A 24,802-nucleotide genomic window follows, 5' to 3' on the forward strand; every position below is an offset into this window, starting at 1 on the left:
CCAACAGGAGAAGCCTGTCACAAGAAAGAAAGTTTCACAGGAACAGGAGGTCACAGGCCTCTACTTCTAAGACGCACAGGAGGAGGAAACGTGCTCCTCGGGGCTCAAACCATCCACTTCCGCTCTCTCACTGTGGTTCCCCTCCGATCCTCTCACCTTTCTTGCAAAGAATGGAAAAAGTCACGTTAACCACCATGGACTAGAGGGCTGGACACTTGGCAAGGCAAGGGGTTAATCTCGCATTGACGTGCACACTTATCCAAAGCAAGTTTGTCTCAGTGATGACTAACTCTCTAGATATGGGGAGATGACACCGGCCGGAGTTTGCCCTGGGCTGCCCACATTGCTGGTAATGACTCAAATCCTCCCTAAAACCCTGGCCTCGGGGCCACGTGATTTACCTGCCTCTAGATGTCTGGGTCCATCCTCAGGGTGTATTTTCTGCACTCCATCATCTCAGCCCTACGGCATTCATCTACAGCTTATCACAAAGAGAAATTAATCTGCCACGGGCAGTGTTATCAGGCCTCCGCAGCGAGTGCTGCGCCACGTGGTCTGGGAGAAAGCCTCCGAACTCCTGGAGGGTCCTTTCCTGGGTGTCCTCCGAAGGGCTGTGGCCAGCATCAGCGCCTGCCTCCAAGCATCGGCAAGGGGGCTCTCCGGACCAGCAGGGCTTGTTGCTGCCCCAGCCCAGGCCGCCTCTCCCTTCAGTTACTGTAGGCTTGTTCACCTGCCCACCCCCAGCCGATAACAGAATGTAAATGCCTACAGGTATATTCAGGGCCACGCCTCCCCAGGTAGGTGCTTGATAAACGTGTTTAGGTCAGTCGGTACTTAGTTCCTTCTACCTGTAGAATGGACACAATATCTGCCTTTTTGTTATGCTCATGAGAAGGAAACAACTAAAATTTTGGAGATCCTAGAAAGCAACATTCCAGAACTGTAGGTATAAGGGTCCCCTGAATCCTACTGCTCCATGTATGTTTCTGGCCGTAGGGAGGTTCCACAGACTGCTAGCAGAAATCAAAGGCACTGAAATCAGGATCTGAAGGGATTTAAGTACTTTTACACCTGCTCCAAGGAGACGGAAGACAAATGACACAATGGACACCTGCAATGTCTCCAGTTAGACTCACCATGACCCCTTCAGACTGGCCCCCTTTCCCACATCCCTCCACTAGACGGTACCTTTCGCAGTTGCCTCTGCCATCCCTTGCTCCCTTCCTTTCATCAGGCCATCCTCAAATTCTCAGACTGAAACGACTGGCAGGCCCCTCACCCCCCAACCCCCGACCGTGATCCAGACTGGGGCTGGCACTGACCACACCCTGCCTGGCTCTGGCCTGGGTGCTCCGCTTCTGTCTCTCCACTTCCGGAGCTCTTTACCTTGCTGGCCTTCAGGATGTTGATCTGTTCTTCATACACGGTATCTCTGTTTTTCTCCAGAAAACCATCTGAAAGGTACTCCACCTGGGGCCACGGCCGGAAACAGAAAGGGTAGTTACCGCTCCTGCGTGACCCAGGGCCCTCACCAGCATCTCCACTGGTTTTATCTCATCCACAGCGTCTTCTGAAAAGAGCTGTGTGTACATGGGAAACTCATGGATGCTCTCATCTAAAATGTAAACCCAACATGTACTGAGATTTACAGAGAGGAAGCTGAATATTCATTTTGTGGAAAACCACATTCTTTTGCAGTCCATGGGGTTGCAAAGAGTCAGACACAACTGAGCGACTAAACAATAACAATATTGGTCTGGGCTTCCCTGGTGGTTCAGACAGTAAAGAATCTGCCTGCAATGCAGGCAGAGAGCCAGGTTCGATCCCTGGGTTGGGAAAATCCCCTGGAGTAAGGGAATGGCTACCCACTCCGGTATTCTTGCCTGGAGAATTCCATGGACAGAGGAGCCTGGTGGGCTATAATCCATGGGGTTGCAAACAGTCAGACAGGACAGAGCAAATAACACATTGTTTCAAACATGAAGGAGCAAATAACACATCGATTCAAAAAGGAGTTCCCATAAGATGGCCTTGGACAGAAGGCTTCCTCTGGGTGCTCTAAATGCCCCTTGTCAGCCTCATGACAGATGTACTGAATTAGAACTTGCCTTTGAGCAAGACCTGGTGATGTACATGCACATGAAAATTTGAGAAGCCCTGGGCTAGTGCACATGGAACACAATCCACATGGAGAAATTCGAAGTCTATACCAGCTGCTGGGCAATGAGCCCCGTGGAGAAGGAACCACTCTTTCCTCTCTCAGGCTCCAGGAGGCTAGACAAGGCCCCACCCAAGAGACTCCAGGCCACTTACCTGACTTCAAAGGTCAGCTCCCTCTTAGCCCAAGAACCCAAAGTCCCCCAAGCGTGGGGCTCTTGGAGTGCTGAGCCCACCATGAGAAGACCCACCTTATCTGCAAAGTGGATGACAATGAAGGCCTTGTTGGACATGCGGGGTTTCTGGAAGTGTTGGCTGCCGGAGTGCCTGTCGTAGAGCTTCTGAGTCCAGTTCTGGTCAGTTCCTCTGGGGACCTGTGGATTCACAAAATCAGGGGTTTTGCAAAGAGGAAAAAGGAAGTCGAGAGTAGAGGCAGGGTGATGGTGTCTGCCAGGAAGTTAACCTCATCAAGGCTGGACTCAGCACTCAGACCCGGACCCTAACCGGATGTGGAAAGCAGACTCAACCATGGACACCTGGGATGCCACACAGCACGCTCTCAGCATGCCCTGTGTGCTGGCTCCTGTGGTATCTACAGGCGTGCACTGAGCCTCAGGGAACCTGCCGGTTGGCAGATGCTGGAAGAGCTGGGAGAGGACGAGGGTGGAGGCGAAGGTTACAAGAGCAGAATCACAACCCACGGGACAGAGCTGAAGATGCTTTTTCGTTCTGGTGGGGCCAGTGACTTCAGGGTCACGAACACATCACCCCATCTCCAGTCCGAGCTCCTGTTCGCTCAGGCCAACTCCTACAGCTGGACAGCTCGCCCTCTGTCTCATCTGAACACCAGTGTCCAGGCTCAGCTCAAGTCTGTCCTTTTCTCTGGAGCCTTTCTTGACCACCCTCAATCGCACTTTGGAATTCTTCCAGTTGAGTTCTTACACATGCGCTGTCCAACACTGTTCATCAGTTGTTGGTTTTTGTGTATTGTCTCGTCTCTATAAACTGTAAGTTTGTTGCACTTGAGAAATATGTCTGTTTTTTTCCTGCCCCTCAAAAAACTTAAAACTGGGTTCCAGCCACAAACTGGGTGCTAAGTACCTAGTGACTGAACTATGCAGTACTAATCTCTACCTCCCTCAAATTTACATTTAGCGATTTCACTCCATTAAGGATTCTGAAGAGCAGCCTCTTTCCATATCTTTAGAGATAGCTTCAAAAGTGAAAACGCATCATGCTTTGCTGAAAACAAAACACAGAGCCACTCTACCCACCTCTCAAATTATCAAAGATTATGGCACCTTGTCAAATATGAAGGTACCCCTCCTTCATTCTTGACCATCACTTGCACACACGCTTTCCTCAGCTATGGGCTACCAATGACTTGCCCTTTCATTAGTTTAGCCTGTACATTTGGATCAGGCAGGGTTGAAGGTGACCCTTGCACTAGCCATTTAAAAAGGGCTTTGTTTAGTAAATTAATAAAACCTGTGCATATGAAAAATTGCTTACCCACTTGAAAACAAATTTCTCAAATACTTTGTAACCAAACAGATTTTTCTCAATATTCAACTTGGTGTAACTGGTACTGAATATCCAGTGTTAAGTGCCATAGGATTTTTAAGAAAACTTTTTCTTCAAGGAGGCTATTAATTGCACTGGGCAGACAAAATAAAATATATTTAATTCCGCATTTTAAAATATATTGTTTCATATTTGTCTCCAAGCAGCTTGTGTTCAGAAACACCAGGTGTGGGGGAAGCAAGAGGCCAACCTGGCTGAGCTCCCAGGAGGCGAAAACAGAAGCACAATGGACCCAAACCTAGCAGACCTGGGCCAGACAGGACAGGAAGGGCAGGACCATGATGAGAAGTCCCACCTGGGTCAGCACCTGCATTTGCCAGTGTCCAGCTCATCTTATCTTGTCCATGAAATTGGACTTCTCAGCAGATTTCATAATCCTACATATTCCCTAAATCAGACTCGCATGAATCAATGAGTAAGAGAGGCCCGAAACCAAGGTCATATATAAACATATTTCCTGACAAGGGTCGGTCTCTGTTCTCACCCCCATCCTTGACTAAAAATGAAGGCCAGCAGAAATTCATAGGAATGAAGAATCTCAGATAATGCTAAAAGCAAATGTCCAGAGAACTTATTGCCAGGCGATTTTCTATACATTTTATTATATTAACTCATTCAATCCTATGAACTAAGTATTAGTTTCTCAGTCATGTCCAACTCTCTGCAAACCCCATGGAGTATAGCCCACCAGGCTCCTCTGTCCATGGGCTTCTCCAGGCAAGGGTACTGGCGTGGGTAGCCATTTCCTTCTCCAGGGGATCTTCCCGACCCACGGATTGAACCTGGGTCTCCTGCATTGCAGGCAGATTTTTCACCATCTGAGCCACCAGGGAAGCTACTATATACATTTTACAGGTGAAGAAACAGAGCAGTTAGGTAACTTGCCCCAGGTCACACAGCTGGCAAGCAGCAAAGCTGGGGTTCAAGCCAGGACAGGCTGGTTGGTTGACGTGCTCCTCACTGTTTGGGCTTCCCTGCCCGATGAGAGTTTTAAAGGAGCCACAAAGGCACAGTCAGGTGGGAAGCAGTCATTTCCAAAAATCTTTCCAATAAGTAGATTTAAAACAGGCATTGGAGACAATAAGCAAATCTTGTATTTTGATAAAATCTAGATTGCGGTTATCAGTAGCTTTGGAATATGCTGCAAATCAAATCCTTTTAAAAAAATGTATCTGCCAGCAGCTTCATGCAAGCTTTCTTCCTCTCCAAAGGCACTGGGCCAGGAGCCTGGACTCCAGCTCTGCCTTCATCTAGGTGGGTACTGTCCCTCAAGAGGTGAATCCCTCTGACCTGCTCTGCTGGCCACTGGTCACACCAAAGGTGAAGGCCACATCTAGATGAAACGTCTCAAATTGGCAAATGTTGTAGAGATAAGAAGTAGATTTGTGGTTGCCTAGGGCTGTGGGGGAATGGAGAATTTCTGCTAATGTATATCTTTAGGGGATGATGAAAATGTTGTGAAATTCATGGTTGCACAACTCTGAATACACCAAAAAAAAACCCCACTGACTTGTGTATTTTAAATACATGAGTTGGATGGTTTATTAATTCTATCTTAATAAAGCTGTTAAAATACATTAAACGTGATTTTACTCTTTGCTACTAAAAAAACAGAAAAAACTGGGGGGTGGGGAATGAAATAATCCTTGGACTTACTAAGTCCCTCATCTCCAACAGCCTGGGGTATAAAACCTGTGGCCCAGGACAGCTTTTCACCAAGGCATTCCTGGAACCCTCGTAGGAATGTCTGGCTGCCATCACTGGCCTGAGACATCGCCTGGGGTTAAAGCCTTGCCCCAGCCCAACAGCTGACAAGAGCTGGCTGATAAGAAGCCTAAAGTCAGTTATTCCACCTGTTTCTTGTCCCATCTTCCTGAGCCTGTGCCACCAAGACAGCCTTCCTGGCCTCCATCTCACTCCATCTCAGACCTCTGCGGGCTACCGGATGACTCCCACCCCTGGTGACCTCTCAGGTGGCCCTGCCCGCATCAGCCCTGAATCCTCCTGTGACAGCTGGGCCTCCAGGACTCTGCTGCTCCAGGCAGAAGTGGCTCCTTCCTCCTCACCTGCAGCCATCTCCTCCTTCACTTTCCCACCTTCACAAAACACTACTTTCGCATGCTCAGCAAAACACTAAGTCTAGACCAACCCAGAAGCAGAAGATATTAAGAAGAGGTGGCAAGAATACACAGAACTATACAAAAAAGATCTTCATGACCCAGATAATCACAATAGTGTGATCACTCACCTAGAGCCAGACATCTTGGAACACGAAGTCAAGTGGGCCTTAGGAAGCATCACTATGAACAAAGCTAGTGGAGGTGGTGGAATTCCAGTTGAGCCATTTCAAATCCTAAAAGATGATGCTGTGAAAGTGCTACACTCAATATGCCAGCAAATTTGGAAAACTCAGCAGTGGCCACAGGACTGGAAAAGGTCAGTTTTCATTCCAATCCCAAAGAAAGGCAATGCCAAAGAATGCTCCAACTACTGCACAATTGCACCCATCTCACATGCTAACAAAGTAATGCTCAAAATTCTTCAAGCCAGGCTTCAGCAATATGTGAACTGTGAATTTCCAGATGTTCAAGTTGGATTTAGAAAAGGCAGAGGGGCCAGAAATCAAACTGCCAACATCTACTAGATCATTGAAAAAGCAAAAGAGTTGCAGGAAAACATCTATTTCTGCTTTACAGACTATGCCAAAGCCTTTGACTGTGTGGATCACAGCAAACTGTGGAAAATTCTTAGAGAGATGGGAATACCAGACCACCTGTCCTGGCCTCTTGAGAAACCTGTATGCAGGTCAAGAAGCAACAGTTAGAACTGGACATGGGAACAACAGACTGGTTCCAAATCGGGAAAGGAGTACGTCAAGGCTGTATGTTGTCACCCTGCTTATTTAACTTCTGTGCAGAGTATATCATGAGAAATGCTGGGCTGGATGAACAACAAGCTGGAATCAAGATTGTGGAGAGAAATATCAATAACCTCAGATACACAGATGACACCACCCTTATGGCAGAAAGTAAAGAAGAACCAAAGAGCCTCTTGATGAAAGTAAAAGAGGAGAGTGAAAAAGTTGGCTTAAAACTCAACATTCAGAAAACTAAGATCATGGTATCTGGCCCTATCACTTCATGACAAATAGATGGGGAAACAACGGAAACAGTGAGAGACTTTATTTTCTTGGGCTCCAAAATCACTGAAGATGGTGAGTGCAGCCATGAAATTAAGTGATGCTTACTCCTTGAAAGAAAAGCTATGACCAAGCCAGACAGCATATTAAAAAGCAGAGATATTACTTTGTCAACAAAGATCTGTCTAGTCAAAGCTATGGTTTTTCCAGTAGTCATGTATGGATGTGAGAAATTGGACTATAAAGAAAGCTGGGCACCGAAGCATTAATGCTTTTGAACTGTGGTGTTGGAGAAGTCTTGTGAGAGTCCTTGGACAGCAAGGAGATCAAACCAGTCAATCCTAAAGGAAATCAGTCCTGAATATTCATTGGAAGGACTGATGCTAAAGCTGAAACTCCAATACTTTGGCCAGCTAATGCAAAGAACTGACGCACTAGAAAAGACCCTTATGCTGGGAAAGACTGAAGGTGGGAGGAGAAGGGGACGACAGAGGATGAGAAGGTTGGATGGCATCACCAACTTGATGGACCTGAGTTTGAGTAAACTCCGGGAGTTGGTGATGGATAGAGAGGCCTGGTGTGCTGCAGTCCATGGGGTTGCAAAGAGTCGGACACGACTGAGCGACTGAAGTGAACTGAACTGAGACCAACCCAGCCACCCATCCTGTCCCTTCCCAGACCTGGGTGGCTGGCTGAGATCACACACCAACTTCCCTTCCCTTCATCAACTTCTGCTGGTAATTGAGTATAAGTTAGTATTAGTTCCAAAAAAGAAAATCAAATTCCAGGGTGAGCAGCACTTCTGTAGATTAAGATGCTGTGCCCAGATTGAAGGGGACTTCGACCGCGCCTTGACAGCAGCTACATACATCTCTCTCTCTGATAGTCTCGGACCTCATACCTCTGCACTTGGTATTCCTCGTCCCTCCTTGGAGGGCAGCCTGTCCCCACCTCCTCTGTTCTCCTCGAACTTCTAACCCTGCTGCCTCTCAGCAGATGCCCCATCTCCTCCATCACAGGGAAGCAGGCTGCCATGCAGGAAACCTCATATTTCTGCTCTACACTCAGAGACTTATCAGACCACAACGCCTCGGACCCTCCTCAGGGGAGGGAGCGTCTCTCCTCCTGGTTGGCCTCCCGAGCACACATCCCCAGCCTCCTGGGTACCAGGAGCTGCCCATCTTCCCTCTTCTGAATCCTCTCCAGCCCTCCCTCCCTCTCAGCTCCTCCTTAGGAGTTCAGACTCGCCCCCTCCACCACCTCACTCCTATTCACTCCTCCAGTTACCCAAGTCAGACTTCGGCCCAGACAAGTCCCTAGAAACTGCTCCAACCAACAACTGGCTGTCACGTGCAGGGCCATCGAGGCCCTCACCCGCTGCCTCCCTCCTCAGAAGCGCTCGGCATCTCCTCCTGGCCAGTGCTCAGCTGACTCCACGGTTTCTCTCCAGCTTGCCTTTCACGGTTCTCAGGGAGCCCTGCTGAAAAGTCAGTCACATCTGATCGTGTCTCTCCCATTCTTCACTCCCTTCCATCCTCTAGACACCTTCGCTGTGCAGGCGAGGCCAAGTCTCCCATTCTTGATGGTTCCTGCTTCCCACCCTTGCCGGCCACCAGCATGGGCCCGGGACAAACCAGACCATCTCACGTTCTGCAAACATGACATTCCCTGTGCCCAGGGCACCTCTCCCCTCATGTGACCCCTGCTCATACAGCTGCTCTGGGGGCGCTCCCCCCTACCCTCGCCCTCTCATCTCAGTGTTTCCATTTCCCGTCAGCTCAGGAGATGTTCTTTTTGTTCGCCTGACCCCTCAGGGGCGCGCTGAAGGGAACCTGGGGTTTGTCAGGAGGATGAATGTGGGTGCTCCTTGCCCTCCGACCACCACAGGCTTCAAAGCTGGTCACAGCCAGCCGCCCTAGGGCTGCATCTGGAGAAACCACAAGGCCTTGGTCTTCATCCAAAATCAGCTCTCACGAGAGCAGGCTGGCCCAGGTCAGGGGACAGCAGGTATTCAGTCAGCTCTCACGAGAGCAGGCTGGAACTGGTCAGGAGACAGCAGGTATTGACTCCCGAGTGCAGCCTGCTGTCCTTCTACTGCCTCAGCAACATCATCATGACCAGGAAGGTCTGTCCTTGTCGGCTCCTCAGGCTGGGCTCCATGAAACAAGAGGATCCCAGTCAACAGGGCAGAGTCTGCCTCCCTGACTCAGCCCTGCCTGCGTCTCTCCAGCCTGAGACACTGTGTCTTCACCCACTGGAACTGCTTCTAGGAGTCAAGGTCTCATTTTCACAAAATTCCTGCTCAAACGCAAGTATGTCACTTATGAGAAAATGTGCACTGATGTCTCAGTTCCTATCAGTCCTTGCTAGTTCGTTCCTCCAAGAGGAGGATTTATAAGTCAGACTTATTACAGAACAATTTCCATACAGCAAAACGCACCCTTTATAAGTGTACAGTTGATGGCTTCTGACAAAAGCAATAACTACTGGTTAAAAATCCACCTATTAGGATTCCTCTGGTGGTCCAGTGGTTAGGAATCCACCTGCCAATGCGGGGGGCAGGGCTTCGCTCCCTGGTCGGGAAGATCCCCCACGCCACAGAGCAGCTAAGCTCGTGTGCCACAACTTCCGAAGCCCGCACACCTGGGGCCCACGCTCCACAGCAAGGAAGCCACTGCAGGGAGGAGCCTGCTCACCGCAGCTAGAGAGCAGCGCCCGGAGAGAAGGCCCATGCGCGGCAACCAAGACCCAGCGCAGCCAAAAAAGAAATAATTTAAAAATCCATCTGTTGCTAGACGCCGTATCCAATTATACTGAATGAGTCTGAATTCCCACAGCAGCTAAATCTCACAGAAAATGGTTTCCACACCATGGGCTCTTGTGTCAGTCCTGTAATTCGGTGCTCATCTCGCCTCCCCGGCTGCATCTGTGACTTGGCGCCCACTGAGGCCCCACGCGGCACTCTCACAGCACCACCCCCGATCTATCTTGACGCTCTGGGCGCATACCTCCGTCCCCTAGGGACTAGGGGGAAACCCCAGCTTACCCTCAGATCTCCCTTCTAAGGAGCCTCAGGGACAGGGAAGCAAGCATCTAACAGAACCCCCTGGCTGTGGGCAGCTCAGCACTCTTTCTGACCTGGTGAGGGCCCTGCCCTGGAGGTCACTCAGCTGTCCCTGGGCCCTGGTCCTTGCCCACAGCCCTCCATGGGCCCCTCGCCCAGGCCAGGCTCTTCCCAAGTACCATCCTGTCCCTCTTCACCCTTTGCTGGCTGGCAGGGAGACCCCTGTCCCTTCTCCTGAGGGCTTTCCCCTCAAGACCAGATATACAGTAGGTGCATAATATTGAGTTGGTCAAACATTTCGTTCCGGTTTTTCCATAAGATGTTATAGAAAAACTCAAATGAACTTTTTGGCCAAATCAATACCTTCTGGGGGTTTGGCAGGAGTTTGAGTTGGATACAGTCTGAAACTTAAATCCCCTAATTTTAAAAATTTGACCCAAACAAAAGGCACCATAGAGCATAACGCAGAGACCATGCATACAGACGCAGCTGGGTTTTATTTCCCCTCGGCTTTTGGAAAGTAGTACAGGCAGTGCGCACTCGGTAGGAAGACAGACAGGAAGGTGTGGGGATCCGCCGCACCGGGAATACCCAAGGCTGCCAAATCCAGGGCTTTCTGGGGGATGCTTTCAAAACTGCTGCATGTTTGCACCCTGGTCCTCCCTGAAACCACTGCCTACTTTTCAGCTGCATTGCTAAGCCCTCCTCCACCACCCCCAGAACCACCAGCTCCCCAGCTCCGTGCTGCAAGGGGCGCACTGCACTCCCTCACCCAGGGGCTTGGGTGCCCCCGCTTCTGGACAGCAGCCTGAGGTCTCTCACCGTGCAGTGACCAGTGTTCTCACCGCTGCAGCTTGACATTCTGGGGACATGCTCCCTTGGGCAGCGGCACCTCTGAGAACCTCAAACCAGGAGCTAAAACGAACCCACAAGTGACCTTGGCTTGCCTGCCAAAGGCAAGGTCGATCAGGGAAAATCGATAGGGCAGCTGCTGAATTCACAGACTCTGTCCCCCTGAGGCAGTGGGGGGTTCCTGTGAGAGGAGAAAGGCGAGGATGGGTCCCTGGGGGCTGCGGTCTGCAGCAGTTAGCGCTTCATTGCAGAGCGAGGTCGAGCTGCTGGCTCAGAGCCTTGTCCACCCTTGGACGTCACCGCTGGGTGAGGGAGGGAAGAGCCAGAGCCCTCCTGGAGCCGGGCCTGGGGGGCTGTGCTGGTTCAGAGGCCCAGAACTGGATGGAGGGCGTGGTTGGGGTTGTGGAGCTGGAGGAGGCTGTGGAAAGGATCACCAGAGACGGAGGGGAGGGGAGCACGCCCCCGAGTGTCAGAAGGGAGCTGCTGGCAGTGGACGTGGAACCGAGACAATGAGGGAGGGGTACACACCGGGCAGGGGGGTGGTGGTGCTGGAGGGCCTGGGCTGCGATGTCTGTCATTTGGCTGGTGCTGCCTGAGCAGGGACAAAGGGACAACTGTTCTATCACCTTTATCACAACCTCATGGGGGCGGGGGTGAGCCAACACAGCCCCTGTCACCCCAAGGAATTACCTGTTCCCAAGTCTGACACCAGACCAAGTCCCCAGCTTTGAGAATGTGCTGAAAACCATCAGAGAAAAGCATGCTGTGGATTTCAGCGTAGTTTCACTCTGTCTTCCACTGTTTTGTTTTCAGTCTTTCTCATTTTCAAAGGCAGTGAAAGTTTCTGGAAAGGAAATATCTGCTCCTCCCAAACCATCATGCCACAAGCCACTCCACAGCCCAGACACGGGAGATCAGACGGTAAGCGCACCTGGGCTCTTTCCTTTCAATGCCGAGACCCAAGCAGCTTCTACACCTCTTGATTAGAGTTTCCACCCCTGAAGGAGCTGGCATACATTTTCTGTAATTGCCAAACACCAAATCAGGAGAAGTTTGGAAGACCATCAGACCCAGCGCCCATCAATTCATAGAGCAGAAACCAAAGGTCAAAGCAATTAGATGACTGATAACACAGGAGTTCCCCTGCCCCACACACCCAAGGCTGCCTGGTTCTCTCCATGCTGGCAACTCAGGGCCCCTCCTGTCATAGCAGGTAGTGTCCATGACAAGCTGCATGGGGGAAATCCACAGCTCTCACTTGCCACCAAGCCACATGGCTCTTGCCACTCACAAGCCACCTTACATGGTAAAGACGATCCTGGGCTCTTGGCCCTCCCTCTCCGGGATGCCTGTCTAGAAGTTGCGGTCCTTTCTCAGCACCTAGGAGATGTGGGGCACCAAATCCATACCACCATCACATCACACCAATCCTTAACACCCAGCCCCTGCCAAAGACATTGTTCACCAATGCAGCAACACCTGCCAGTCATGTTCAGTGTGTTACCTTCTGGTACCTTTTAGTTGCAGAATAGACCCTAAGGCTTCTCCCAGCAAACTAAGGCCGACTAATCAGATGAAACTCCAGTCTTGAGATCTCACATGTTCCCTTGCACCACACAGCTATCCTCTGCCTCATAACCCTAAGCCTAGAATTAAGCCGATTCAATGACATCATCAGTTTTACCTTACATTCTTCATCCAACAGGTCCAAGATGCCCAGCTTAGCTTCTATGAGGTCGATACAAGGTTGGTTATCGTAGAAATCAATCAGGGTCCACGGGATCTGCTCCTTCATGTACTCCTCCTGCTCCAGCTTGAATACGTGCTAGCGCAAGAAGCAAAAAGTCAGGTCAGTGAACTACAGACCCATCTTAACTTTCAACTCCCCTGAGCTTCAACCACATGGGTTCTGAGTCCCGGAGGATGCGACATACTCATCAGAAAGGCTTTGGGCACCAGTCACAGTCATGACTGCAGAAAAAAAAGGCCCAGTTGGGTGATCTCAGTCAAACCCAAAGGAAATTAACTCTCAATATGCATTGGAAGGACAGATGCTGAAGCTGAAGCTCCAGTACTTTGGCCACCTGATGCAAAGAGCCGATTCATTTGCAAAGACCCTGATGCTGGGAAAGACTAAGGGCAGGAGGAGAGGGGGACGACAGAGGATGAGATGATTGGATGGCATCACTGACTCAATGGACATGAGTTTGAGCATATCTGGGAGATAGTGAAGGACAGGGAAGCCTGGTGTGCGGCAGTCCATGGGGTCGCAAAGAGTCAGACACAACCGAGCGACTGAACAATGACGAAGGTGATCCTCACTCCCATGTGAACCCTTCCCTAGGATGTCCTACTACTCACCTGCACTGTCATACCTCAACCAATCACAAGAGGCCTCGCAGATGGCTGTGATTGTTCAAATACCCCAGATTCTTGGGCTCAAAAAGAGTGGAAGTCAAAGCCAAGGAGAGGATCACTGACCCCCTTGACCCAGCTGTCCCAATTCCGACCTCCTTCTGACCAGTGGGGAGTGCCTGCCTAGAGCTGTGGCATGACCAGGAAACCAAGGGCAGGTCAGGGCCGAGCTGGAGCCCACTGACCCTGGACGGGAGAGAAGTGGGCTGGGCTGTCTGTGACTCCCCCCACCACCTGACATCTCTGGGTCCAGAAAAACCTACCGAGTTGAACTGCTGCTGGAGCTTCTCATTGGCGTAGTTGATACAGAACTGCTCAAAGCTGTTCACCTCAAACGTCTCAAATCTACAGGATGGAAAGACCAAAGGAAAAAGTAAGAGATGTCCCCATTTACCGAAGGGATCACTGGGACTTCAGCAAGGTGGCCCTCATCCTCTGCTCCCTGCGGTTCTTGCCTTAACTCCAGCACAGAAGTCCCATCTGTTCTTGAGACCACTGTCACAGGTATCAGCACAATAGAGTCTTTAGAATCAAACAGGAGAGTAAGAATGAATGTCTTTTCACAACTAAAACAAGTACTGACAGCAAGAAAATTTGGAAAAAGCATGTGTAAGAAAAAGTCACCCATGATTCTGTCACTCACATGAACCACCTGCCAATACAGGTAGACATGAGATGTGGGTTTGATCCCTGGGTCAGGAAGAGTCCCTGGAGAAGGAAATGGTAACCCACTCCAGTATTCTTGCCTGGGAAATCTCATGGACAGAAGGGCCTGGCAGACTACAGTCCACTGGGTCACAAAGAGTCGGACAGGACTGAAGGGACTTAGCACGCACGCATGTGTGTTTCCTTCCAGTGACTTTATTTTTGAAGAAAAGATGAATTTTATGTAAAATCACCCCTATATTTATCATTTAACTTCCCATTTGTTATTTAACAGTTCTCCGTGCTGCTGTTCTTCAAAGACATCAGTTCTAATGTCTGCCTCGTGGACCGTCCTAGAGATGCTGCTTTCAGCCTGAGAATTGCCCAGGAGCCCAGGTGAGGGGATCAGTGAGGCTAGAATTTAGCTGATGTCCCCTTCAAGTCTAGGAGGCAGCGTTTGCCCCAGAGGGATGCCTTTTTCCGATTCACACAAAGGCTCCTCCTGGGTTGGCCGTTCCCCAATGCAGATGAATCATAATGAAACCAGTCACCTACTGAAGGACATTCTGGTTCTTTCCCCAGTTTTTAGCTGCTATTGCTGCTGTGACAAATATTATATATACATCTTTGAATTCATGATTCTTAGGATGCTGTTCTAGAAGGAAAAATACAATGTCAGGATTTGTTTTCTTAAATGGTAGTGGCAGATTACCTTCCAGAAAGATAGAACCAACTGATGCTATCACCCTGCCCTCACCCCAGCCCCCCAGTGTATGCAAGGGTCTCATTCTCCTGATCCTGGTCAATAAGGCTGTCTTTAAATTCAGGTTTGAGGACTTCCTTGGTGGTCCAGTGGTTAAGAGGGGACCCTGCCAGCCAATACAGGGGAAGCGGGTTTGAGCCCTGGTCCTGGTAGATTCCACATGCCATGGGGCTCCACATTACTGAGCCTGTGCACTCCAGAGCCCAAGCTCTGCAAGAAGAAGAGATGCCATGAGCTCTTCCCACCACAGTGAGAAGCCCATGCACCACAGCTGGAAAGCAGCCCCCACTCGCTGCAGCAAGAGAAAGCCTGTGAGCAGCAACAAAGATCCAAGCGGCCAAAAACAAATAAAATTTTGAAAATTAAAAAACTTAAAAAAAACTCATGTTTGACTTAGAGTTTATGTACAATCAGATGCACCGATTGGAAAGATGTATTTCAACGAGTTTCTGATCAGTATTACACTACATGTGTCCACCATCACAATCATATACAGAACATTTCTATCATGTCAATCACTCCAAAGTTGCCTTGTGCTCCAATCAGGTGTGTCCCCCCTGCCCCTCACTGGGAGTATTAATGCATCACAGATCTTTGGTCAATTAAATTAACTTTTAAAAATCTTCAGCTAATTGTTACACGACAAATGTTTTTGAATTCTAATTTCTTTGACTATCGATAAAGCTCAAGATTTTTCTGTGGGTGTGAGCGTATGTTCTAGTTGTCCATACTTTGTGAACTATCTGTGGTTGGTGAAGTATTTGCTGGGTTTTAACTTTAAAAATGGACTTATTTGAGCTCTTTATACTTTAGATCATCAACACTGACATCAATTGCTCAACTGAAATGTTCACAATATGGCTGAATCATTGCTGGGGAAGGGGCTTTGGGAAGGGGAGGTGTCTACAGAGGTGAGACGCGGCATCACACAGCCAGGCATGGCCCCACCGGATGCCTTGTACGCTACATTTCTAGATTTTTTCCAGCAGAAATGGGGAGAACTGGCAGGATTTTAAATTAAGAAATGAAAACCGAATTTCCATCTCAGAAAAATACTGTGATTTGTGGGAAAGTTGTACAAGACTGAATGTAGGAGGTTGAATAAGGATTTATTATTGGAGTAATTATTTAGGGAAAATGCAGCCAGGGTATAGCCTAGGCTGGTGGTAGCCAAGTTAACAGGAAGGTTCTAAAGACATTAAGGAAGGCGGAGATGAGAGGACTTCAAATGACCAATGGCACGTGGAGTGAGTCAGTTGTGTGACTGGATGGATATGATCACCCACAATGCTGGGAGCACGACAATAGCATCAGCAGCTTTAGCCACAATGAGCCCCATGCTCGCAGAGCAAAGGCAGCAGGCTAAGCAGGCGAGAAAGGGCAGAAATCCAGGAGGAAGAGGAACCTTTTTCTCATTCACGCACCTGGCTGAACGAGCTGGCAGGGACCCTGTGAATGGGCATCTACAGAGCACCAAGTTCCAGAGGCTTCATGGGCTCACTGAATACCCATAACCAACAAGAGTTGGGGTCTATCACTAATCCATCCTACTGCTGAAAAACCAAATAACCTGTCCAAAATCGGTGAGTCAAGAGACAGAAAAGCCAATATTTGAACCCAGAGAGAGTGATTTCTGAGAGCACATTAACTCAGAAAGGAGTAAAAGTTCTGTTTAAGAAAGAAGGAAGGGGACTTCCCTGGTGGCCCAGGGGTTAAGTATCTGCCTTGCAATGCAGGGGACTCCAGTTTGACCCCTTGGGTCAGGGAACTAAGATCCCACCTGGATGGGGGCAACTAAACCCTGCATCTCAACTAAAACCTGGAGCGGCCAAATAAATATTATAAAAAGAAGAAGAGGAAAGGGGACGCTGTGTGCCCAGGGGTGTGTTGCTCCCTGGGAATGTCACCTTAGAGATCTGGACGGGCTGGGCTTGTGGAAGGACCAACATGCCTTTGGCGAGAGATTTACTGTACTCTTGCTTGGAAGAAGAAAGGAAAAAACATGAAAAGAAATGGCTGGTTCAAAGTCCAAATTCTGACTTCATGTAAAATGCCCAGGTTGTTACAGGATTATATGGTTCTCAGTCATGTTCAGATGACTGTACTTTGTGTAGGTTGTTCAACAGTGTTGTGCCAAGTGATGGGAGGAAAGGCCAGCCTCACAGAAGGCATTCATTTAGAAGGAAGCACCATCAAGGATTCATACAACTTTCTGAATTTGTGTTCTTTCACAGAAATCCTCACCAGCTCAGCAGTTCTCATCTACCAAGATAATGTGATGATGTTTAATTGTATAAGGTATGCAATAGTGCTCTCCTATTTTGGTATCTGTTTTCCAATAAAGCTTTAATTATTGGCATAAATGGGGCTACCCAGGTGGCACAGTGGTAAAGAATCTGCCTGCAATGCAGGAGACCCAGCTTTGATCCTTGGGTTGGGAAGATCTCCTGGAGAAGGAAATGGCAACCCACTCTAGTATTCTTGTCTGGAAAATTCCAGAGGAGCCTGGTGGGCTACAGTCCAAGGGATCACAAAGAGTCAGTCATGACTGAGTGTGCACATATACACCCATGGGCATAAATAAATAAGAAGGGAAGGGAGAGAAGACTAGGAAGGGCTGTGGGCAAGAAGATAACTTCCCAGAGAAGGAAGTGTCTGAGCACGTGGAGATGGGGAGAACAGAGAACACCAAAGAGGGACCTGGGCTTGGGGCACAGGCTTCCACCTTCAGAACCTTCACAGCATGGGCCTTCTCACTGTCAGTATAGGCAACTGAATTTTCTCAATCTCATATAAAATTATGCCAACCCTTCCAAACAGATTGTACTCCCTAACCGCTGCTCCCCAGTAGAAATGTTGGAGCCGCCCCTGATGGGTTAGGGATGCTGGTGGTGGTGGTGGAGGAGAGGCAGCACCCTAAGCAGAAGGACCTGCAGAAATAAATGTGCCAACCATCCAACAGGGCTAGCTTGGTGCCCAGAACACACCAGGCTTCTCCACCTCCCCCCACCACCCCACCCCCCACCAAAATATAAGACGAGAAAAGGCAGGAAATCATCTTGAAATCAAAGGAATCAACTGCTTGGAGACAACCACATTAAAGAACAGCCTTTGGTCATGCCCATGGAAGACAAGTAATTCCAGGTCAATAAAACAGGATCAAAGTTGCAAAGTCCAAGCTGGAGGCAGTCCAGACCATGCAGGAGGGAGGCACTGGGTCAGCCAGCCGTCACCCTGGCTTAGGGTCCTCTCAGCCCAGATGATGGTCCTACAGACCCAGTCATGTCTCTTAGAACCTCATTTCCTCTCCCTACAGCTCCCTTTTCTGCACCTCAAGAAAGGTTGCTGATTGACAGCCAAGCCATAGAGGAACTTTTAATTAATAAAACCCAGAAGGAAGATAAAACAGCCACCCTAGCAACTGGCCAGATAACAGCACTTGGGTGCATTTGCTGAGCTCGTATAGAGCTCCGAAGATAAAGGATTTAAATATCGCCCACTCGTCATTTTTTAAAGGTTTACACTGGTAGCACTCCACAAAGAACATTCTCATTAATTTGAGATGGCCTGAAATTAGCTCATAATTTCCCTATTTCTAAGATATTATCTAGTAACAATTCCTCTGCCATCTAGGGTAATTACTGTAATGCCAGCAGGCCAGAGATGAATGGATGAGGGGTTTGGGGAGCCCGGAAAATGTCTAAGATGACTGACCTCAGAAAAGGCCAGTTAGGGAGATAAAGCAACTTCTCTAAATGACATTATATTTGTAGTTATTCTTGTCATCAATAGCGATGACTTTTAAAAACTAAATACAATGGATCCATTTATAGTTCACATTAAAATATCACAAAGAAATTTATATGTGAGAGGGAACTGGATTTCTCCTGTTAAGTCAATGCTGAGAATATTTAGTCCAGAATCCTTGGGTGGGAGTGAGGTCAAGACACAGAATAAGGCTTGATGCTGGGGCCTGGGATCTGTAGTCAAGGTGGTACAATTAACATTCCCACTTCCACGTTTGCCTACCTTCAAAGCAGAGCAAAAAAGTAGACAATTCCCTTCTCATTCTATCTGACTTCAGGGTGGGGTAAGGGATACAAGTGCCTCTATAAAAATAGGATAATGCCCATGGGAAAGTGAAACTGCAATAAAAAGAAGTCAACCTGTCACTGAGTTAATTACTAACCTCCACGAACCACTCCCTCCAGAGCAGAGAGGAGATGAGATGCTTTGAAGGTTGGGAAACAGTTCCTCCCCCAGGGCACAAGGCAGAAGAATTAGACTTTCTTAGCTTGAGTGCCGAGGAATTGATGCTTTTGAACTGTGGTGTTGGAGAAGACTCTTGAGAGTCCCTTGGACTGCAAGGACATCCAACCAGTCCATTCTGAAGGAGATCAGCCCTGGGATTTCTTTGGAAGGAATGATGCTGAAGCTGAAACTCCAGTACTTTGGCCACGTCATGGGAAGAGTTGACTCATTGGAAAAGACTCTGATGCTGGGAGGGATTGGGGGCAGGAGGAGAAGGGGACGACAGAGGATGAGATGGCTGGATGGCACCACCGACTCGATGGACGTGAGTCTGAGTGAACTCTGGGAGTTGGTGATTGACAGGGAGGCCTGGTGTGCTGCGATTCATGGGGTTGCAAAGAGTCGGACATGACTGAGAGACTGAACTGAACTGAGCTTAGCCCTGTGTTTCTACCCTCCCACCAAAGCTCAAAAGAGAAGATATGTGGTACAGGTTAGACATAGAGGCGGGCTGCTAGGGAATGACTGCCGAAAGTCAAGCAAGTCCTCTCAAGGTCTCTTTCCCTCCTGAAACCCATGAAATCTCACAAGGGCACCTTGCAGTCTATTAGGGATGCCAACCCTTCTGATCTCTTTCCTCAACAATCGGGGGTGCTGGCTGCACCTTAGAATGGAAGGACTTCAGTCCTGCTCCTGTGCTTCTCTCTGTGTCCCAGATGCCCACACATGGGACTTGTCCTTCAGGGAGAGCAAAGTTCTAGGCACTGCTCACATCCCAAGGTCAAGAACAGGTCTTCTGGAGGATCTAAGGCCATTCCGTCTGTAGCATGCTCCAACTCCCACCTCTCCCCTGTGTCTGAAAATCTGATGTGGGACAGGAAGATGCCCACCATATGCTAACTCTCTCCCAATCCATCAGTCAACTGTCCCAGGAAATGCAAGAGCTACAAAAGACAAATCATGAACCCTACCCAAAGGAGAGAGCTAGGAAAACTCAACTAGTGGAGATTTGTATGTGTTACAGGACTTTAAAGGAGGGTGAGCTCATGAGGGTGCTGGCAGGGTCAGAGACAAATGGGACTTTATTGAAGCTTTAAGAGTATGTAGTGATGTTTGGCTTCAGGCATGCTCCAAAGGGCTATGTCAGAGCAATTCCAGAAGGTTGAGCTTGACTTTCGAGCACTCAGAGTTACAAGGCTTTGCTGCAAGGCTCAGAGATTCCAGGGAGAACCCATGGCAAGAGGTAATCTGCTGGATCTGGGAACCTTGGGCTGGCTATGCATGTCTACCCTGAACAAGACATGTCCAGGGATCTTCTGGGCTGTCCAAGGTTGGGTCACTGTTCACAGGCTGCAGGGTAAATGCAATCACTGACTTCTCCCCCTCCATCCTCCATGAAACCTTCCCATACTGGACAGAGGGAGGGGATAGGTTGTCTTCTCCAAATAAATCACTTAGGATCATGAAATTATCTTTAAGTCTGTTTTGAAGAGTGAGACCAAGAAAGAAAAACATAACAAAGAAACGAATTTCTATCAAAATGACAAAGGCAACTGGTGAGCTTAAGAAATTTACTTAAAATATATCATTTAAGGCAACTTATGGAATGGTATAAAACATTTGCAAATCATATTTCTGAAAAGGAGTTAATATTCAGAATATATAGAGAAGTCCTACAACACAAAAACAAAAAAAGTAAATAACTTGATTTAAAAATGAGCCAAGAACTTAAAACATTTCTCTAAGAAGGTATACGAATGGCCAAGAAGCATATGAAAAGATGGTCAAAATTATTAGAGAAATGCATATCAAAACCATAATCATACCTATCAAATACATATCAAAATCACTTCATACTTATTAGGATGGCTACTATAAAAAAAAAAAAAAACAGAAAACGACAAGAGCTGGCAAGGATGTAGAGAAACCAGCACCTCTGGGCACTACCAGTAAAAATGTAAAATGATGCAGCTACTATGAAACAACATGGAGTTTTCTCAAAGAATTAAAAGTAGAAGTACTATATTCCTACATAATCCTCAAATGATTAAAAACAGGATTACTACATAATCCAGCAATCCTACTTCTGGCTATATATCTTAAAGAGTTTAAAAGAAGATATATTTGCATACCCTTCCTTGTTCATTCCAGCAGTATCACAATAGCCAAGAGGTAGAAGCAGCCCAAACATCCATCAGTGGATGGATAAATAAAACGTGGTACATGCATACAATTTAGTATTATTCACCTTTAAAAAAGAAGGAAATCCTGCCGCACACTACAACATGGTTGAATCTTGAGGACATTAGGCTAAGCGCAATAAGCCAGTCACGAGAAGGTAAGTATTGTATGATTTCATTTACATGAAGTATGTAGAGGTGTCAAAATTACAGAGACAGAAAGTCCCTTCTCCTAGGGGGTGGGGGAGAGAAGACAGGAGTTGTTTAATGGGTATAGAGTTTCAGTTTTTCCAACATGAAAAAGTTCTAGAGATCAACTGCACAAAAATGCGAATATACTTGAGGTTATTGAATTGTATTAAAAAAGTGGTTAAGATGATGGTAAATTTTATGTTGTGTGGGTTTTTAAACTACAATTTAAAAAATATTTTTAACATAAATCATTAGAAAACACTGAATAGACCAGGATACAAATTTAAAGTTTACAGAGAAAATAACACAAGAACTGGGAAGGATAGGAGATTCCAGCAAACCCATTTCCTGTTCTGGGGGCCCATGCTTCCCTCAGCATCAGGCAGGAATCTATCCTTGCCTTGCTCCAGAAGTCTCCCAGATCAACTGTCCTCGTCAAGAATGAGCCGGCCAAAGGCAAAGACTCCTGCCACGTTGGCATTTTGAAGGCTCAGGTCAAAGACAAATAAATGTGTACCTTTCTCAAACTGGAGCCACTTATTTCTCATTGCCTCGAGGAGGGGAGAGGAACAAGGATTATGACTGCAATTAACCAAGCCTGTAGAGGCAAATGCACATTAACTCGACTTGAAAGGGAATCCCCAGCTAAGAGCCGCCTGGTCTGCCCTGGGAATTTCCTCTCTGCCTCGTAAGAAAGACCCCGCAGGCAGCTTCACAGGTCTGCAGTCAAGGAAGAGAGCTTGGCTTGGGTTGGCTAAATTGCTCTGGCTGTGGCTTGCCTTGCACTTTTTGGGAGCTGGGGCAGGAGAGGGAGAGGTGGCAGAGGGTGGGGGGGGGGGGTCGGGCAGAGGCTTCTACCGGGACACTGGGTGTGTGGGAGTGTCCAGAGGAGCCTGAGAGCCGGGCCTCTGAGCAGGGGGCTCGTCAGAGTGGTGGTGGAGGCGGCCGTGGCCCATATAATTGATTCAGGTGCTCACAGCCTTTTCTACCGTCTGAACAAACCGCCCATCAGATCATCATGATAAGGGGAGGTGTGTATGTGTGATGCTGGCTCACATGCCGCTTGCTTATATATATGGAAGTGAGTGTTTATTCATTCTAGCTGCAGGTTCTACAGTAACACTAGGAACATTTATAGGGAAACCTGGAGTGGCTCACCTACTCTACGTACGACCTGCTTCCAGGATGAGCCTGACTGATGAGCCGGAAACGCTCTAGCCAGGGGACATCCCCTGGAGAAGGGATAGGCTACCCACTCCAGGAAAGAATCTGCCTGCAATGCAGGTTCGATCCCTGGGTTGGGAAGATCCCCTGGAGAAGGGAAAGGCCACCCACTCCAGTATTCTGGCCTAGAGAATTCTATGGACTATAGAGTCCACAGGGTTGCAAAGAGTCTGACACGACTGAGTGACTTTCGCTTTCAGAGAGGGAGAGAACCCTTTATTCCCTTCCTCTTCATCAGTGGGGTTTAATGTATTCAGAATCCCACCCCTGCCCTCCTTCCCACTCTGTCCAGCTTCCACAAGCTCTCTTTTGCCCACAGTGACAAGGAGCCGTAAGAAAATAGAAAAGCATTAGGTCATCCCAAGGGCATCTTGTTCTGCATCACGGTGTCCCCGTACTTGGGCTGAGACACCACGCGGGAGACGGCGGGAAACAGGGTCTCCTTCCTCTCCAGGGACTTGGGTGGGAAACTCAAAAATAAAAAATAACGCTGGAGTTTTGGGATGCCACGGAAGAATCCCTTCCTGTAGCCATACTGTTTGTAAATACAGCCTAGCAACAGGAAGGAGCTTGACGGGGCAGGGAGGAGGTCAGAGAGGGCGCAGAGCCAGAGTGTCGGGTGTGAGGCCCACCTCTTCAGGAAGCTGAGAGCACAGGCTCCGTGGGTTTCTCAGAGCGTGTCTCTTCTGAAGGCCTCTGAAAGACACCTCGCAGCTGTGTCAAGTCCAAGGGAAATAGAGCAGAAAGACGGCACGACTGGGAGAGGGAGAGGACTGTAAGCAGCCCAGTGTCAATCTCAAACTTGCACCAAGCGCTGCCATCTTCCCCCAGGTTAACAAATGATGTCACTGACCTGCTGGATCAAAACCAGTACCTCCAAGGTGGGGTTCAGGATGGGGGACACGTGTACACCCGTGGCTGATTCATGTTGATGTATGGTGAAAGCCACTACAATATTATAAAGTAATTAGCCTCCAATTAAAACAAATAAATTAATTTAAAAAAACCCAATACCTCCAGATTCAAGTCACCTGCTTTGTTGCGGCGAAGTTTTTGGTTTTAATCTCCTAAGAGTGCACCCCACACCCTCTGACCGGAAAAGAAAGCCCAAATTTATACAATGATTTCTCGGCAGACTAGAACTGCTGAGGAGCATGCATACGCAGCTTCAGGGCTGTCCGTAAGCGCTCTGGCACCCAACGGCCCAGTCAGACGGCGGCGAGTTAGCCCTGAACCTACCTCGCCGTCCTGAGCTCTGCCCACAGCGCGTGGGGCCGACCGAGCGAGAGCTGGAGGAGGAACCGCGTACGGCATCTCTCTTCCCAGGAGGAGGTGAACCACTTTCTAAATATGACCGCTTTATGCCGAGGTTTGAAAAAGCCAGTTAGCTTCCGAGAAAGAACAAGGACTTTAAACAGAGGAAACAGCACAGCGTGCCTGGAAGGAAGAACCAGGGGAGGGAACGCCTCAGAGGCTTGACCGGGGGCTCCTGCAGGGGGACCTGGTCTCACTGGAAAGCTGCCACGAGTTCTCAGAGGAACCCAGGGCTACACGGAGAGGAGGGCGACAGGTCAGAAGCCTGCCCCAGAAACAGGACACGGAGTCCCGTGGATCCCCATTCGTCCACCGACAAGCGCCCCTTCAAACCACAGGCAAGTCTTCCCTGTTCATCTACTTCTCCCCTTTGCACGGTCACAGGGCCTTAGAGAAAATGAACTCCATTATAAAAACCAATAAATTAAATGGTAGGAACTTCCCCAGCTGTCCAGTGGTTAGACTTCGCCTTCCAATGCAGGGGTTGCAGGTCTGACTCCTGGTCTGCCGCTGAGATCCTACATACCCCACGGCCAAAAAACCCAAAAGGTAAAACAGAAGCAGTGTTGTAACACATTCAAAGAAGACTTCAAACTGGTCCACATAAAAAAAAAAAAATCTTAAAAAATTAAACGGCAAATACGAACACACAATCCCAGTTTGCAAAGGCCCAGCTGACACCTCAGACTCAGCAGCACCAGGCACCCAACTCACAGAGTCACCCACCTGCCTCGTTAGTAAGCAAAGCCTCTCACTGGAGACCCCTTGGAAGGGGAGCAACGGTCTGTGTAAACTCAGGACTGCTGAGACAGTAGGCACCTCTCACAGAAGCGAGGTGTGACAGTGTTCAGTTTAACAGGGGCATTGCAGCCATAGGATTTCTACGTCACTAACAACAAGGAGTCTCCACGCTAATCTTTCTACGCTGAAAACTCAGGAAAAAAACAGATTCTTGCTCAGGGAGATTAAGAGAACCGGGTCAGATGTGGCCGCCTGACTTTCTCTGGGTCTTACATCAGAAG

General features: G+C 48.5%; 1 protein-coding gene across 3 annotated transcripts in view; it reads right to left on the bottom strand.

The window, feature by feature from the left end:
* Window positions 1–24,802, bottom strand: part of MYO5B (myosin VB) — a 340,666-nt gene that overhangs the window by 85,987 nt on the left and 229,877 nt on the right. For all 3 annotated transcript variants that reach the window (XM_018039563.1, XM_018039562.1, XM_018039564.1), the window contains 4 exons: window positions 13,475–13,556; window positions 12,481–12,621; window positions 2,409–2,531; window positions 1,387–1,470 (listed from right to left, as the gene is read on the bottom strand). In XM_018039563.1, coding sequence (XP_017895052.1) covers window positions 1,387–1,470; window positions 2,409–2,531; window positions 12,481–12,621; window positions 13,475–13,556 — 430 coding nt within the window. The remainder of the gene's footprint in view (window positions 1–1,386; window positions 1,471–2,408; window positions 2,532–12,480; window positions 12,622–13,474; window positions 13,557–24,802) is intronic.

This window comes from Capra hircus, chromosome 24, assembly GCF_001704415.2.
Source record: "Capra hircus breed San Clemente chromosome 24, ASM170441v1, whole genome shotgun sequence".
Lineage (NCBI taxonomy): Eukaryota > Metazoa > Chordata > Mammalia > Artiodactyla > Bovidae > Capra > Capra hircus.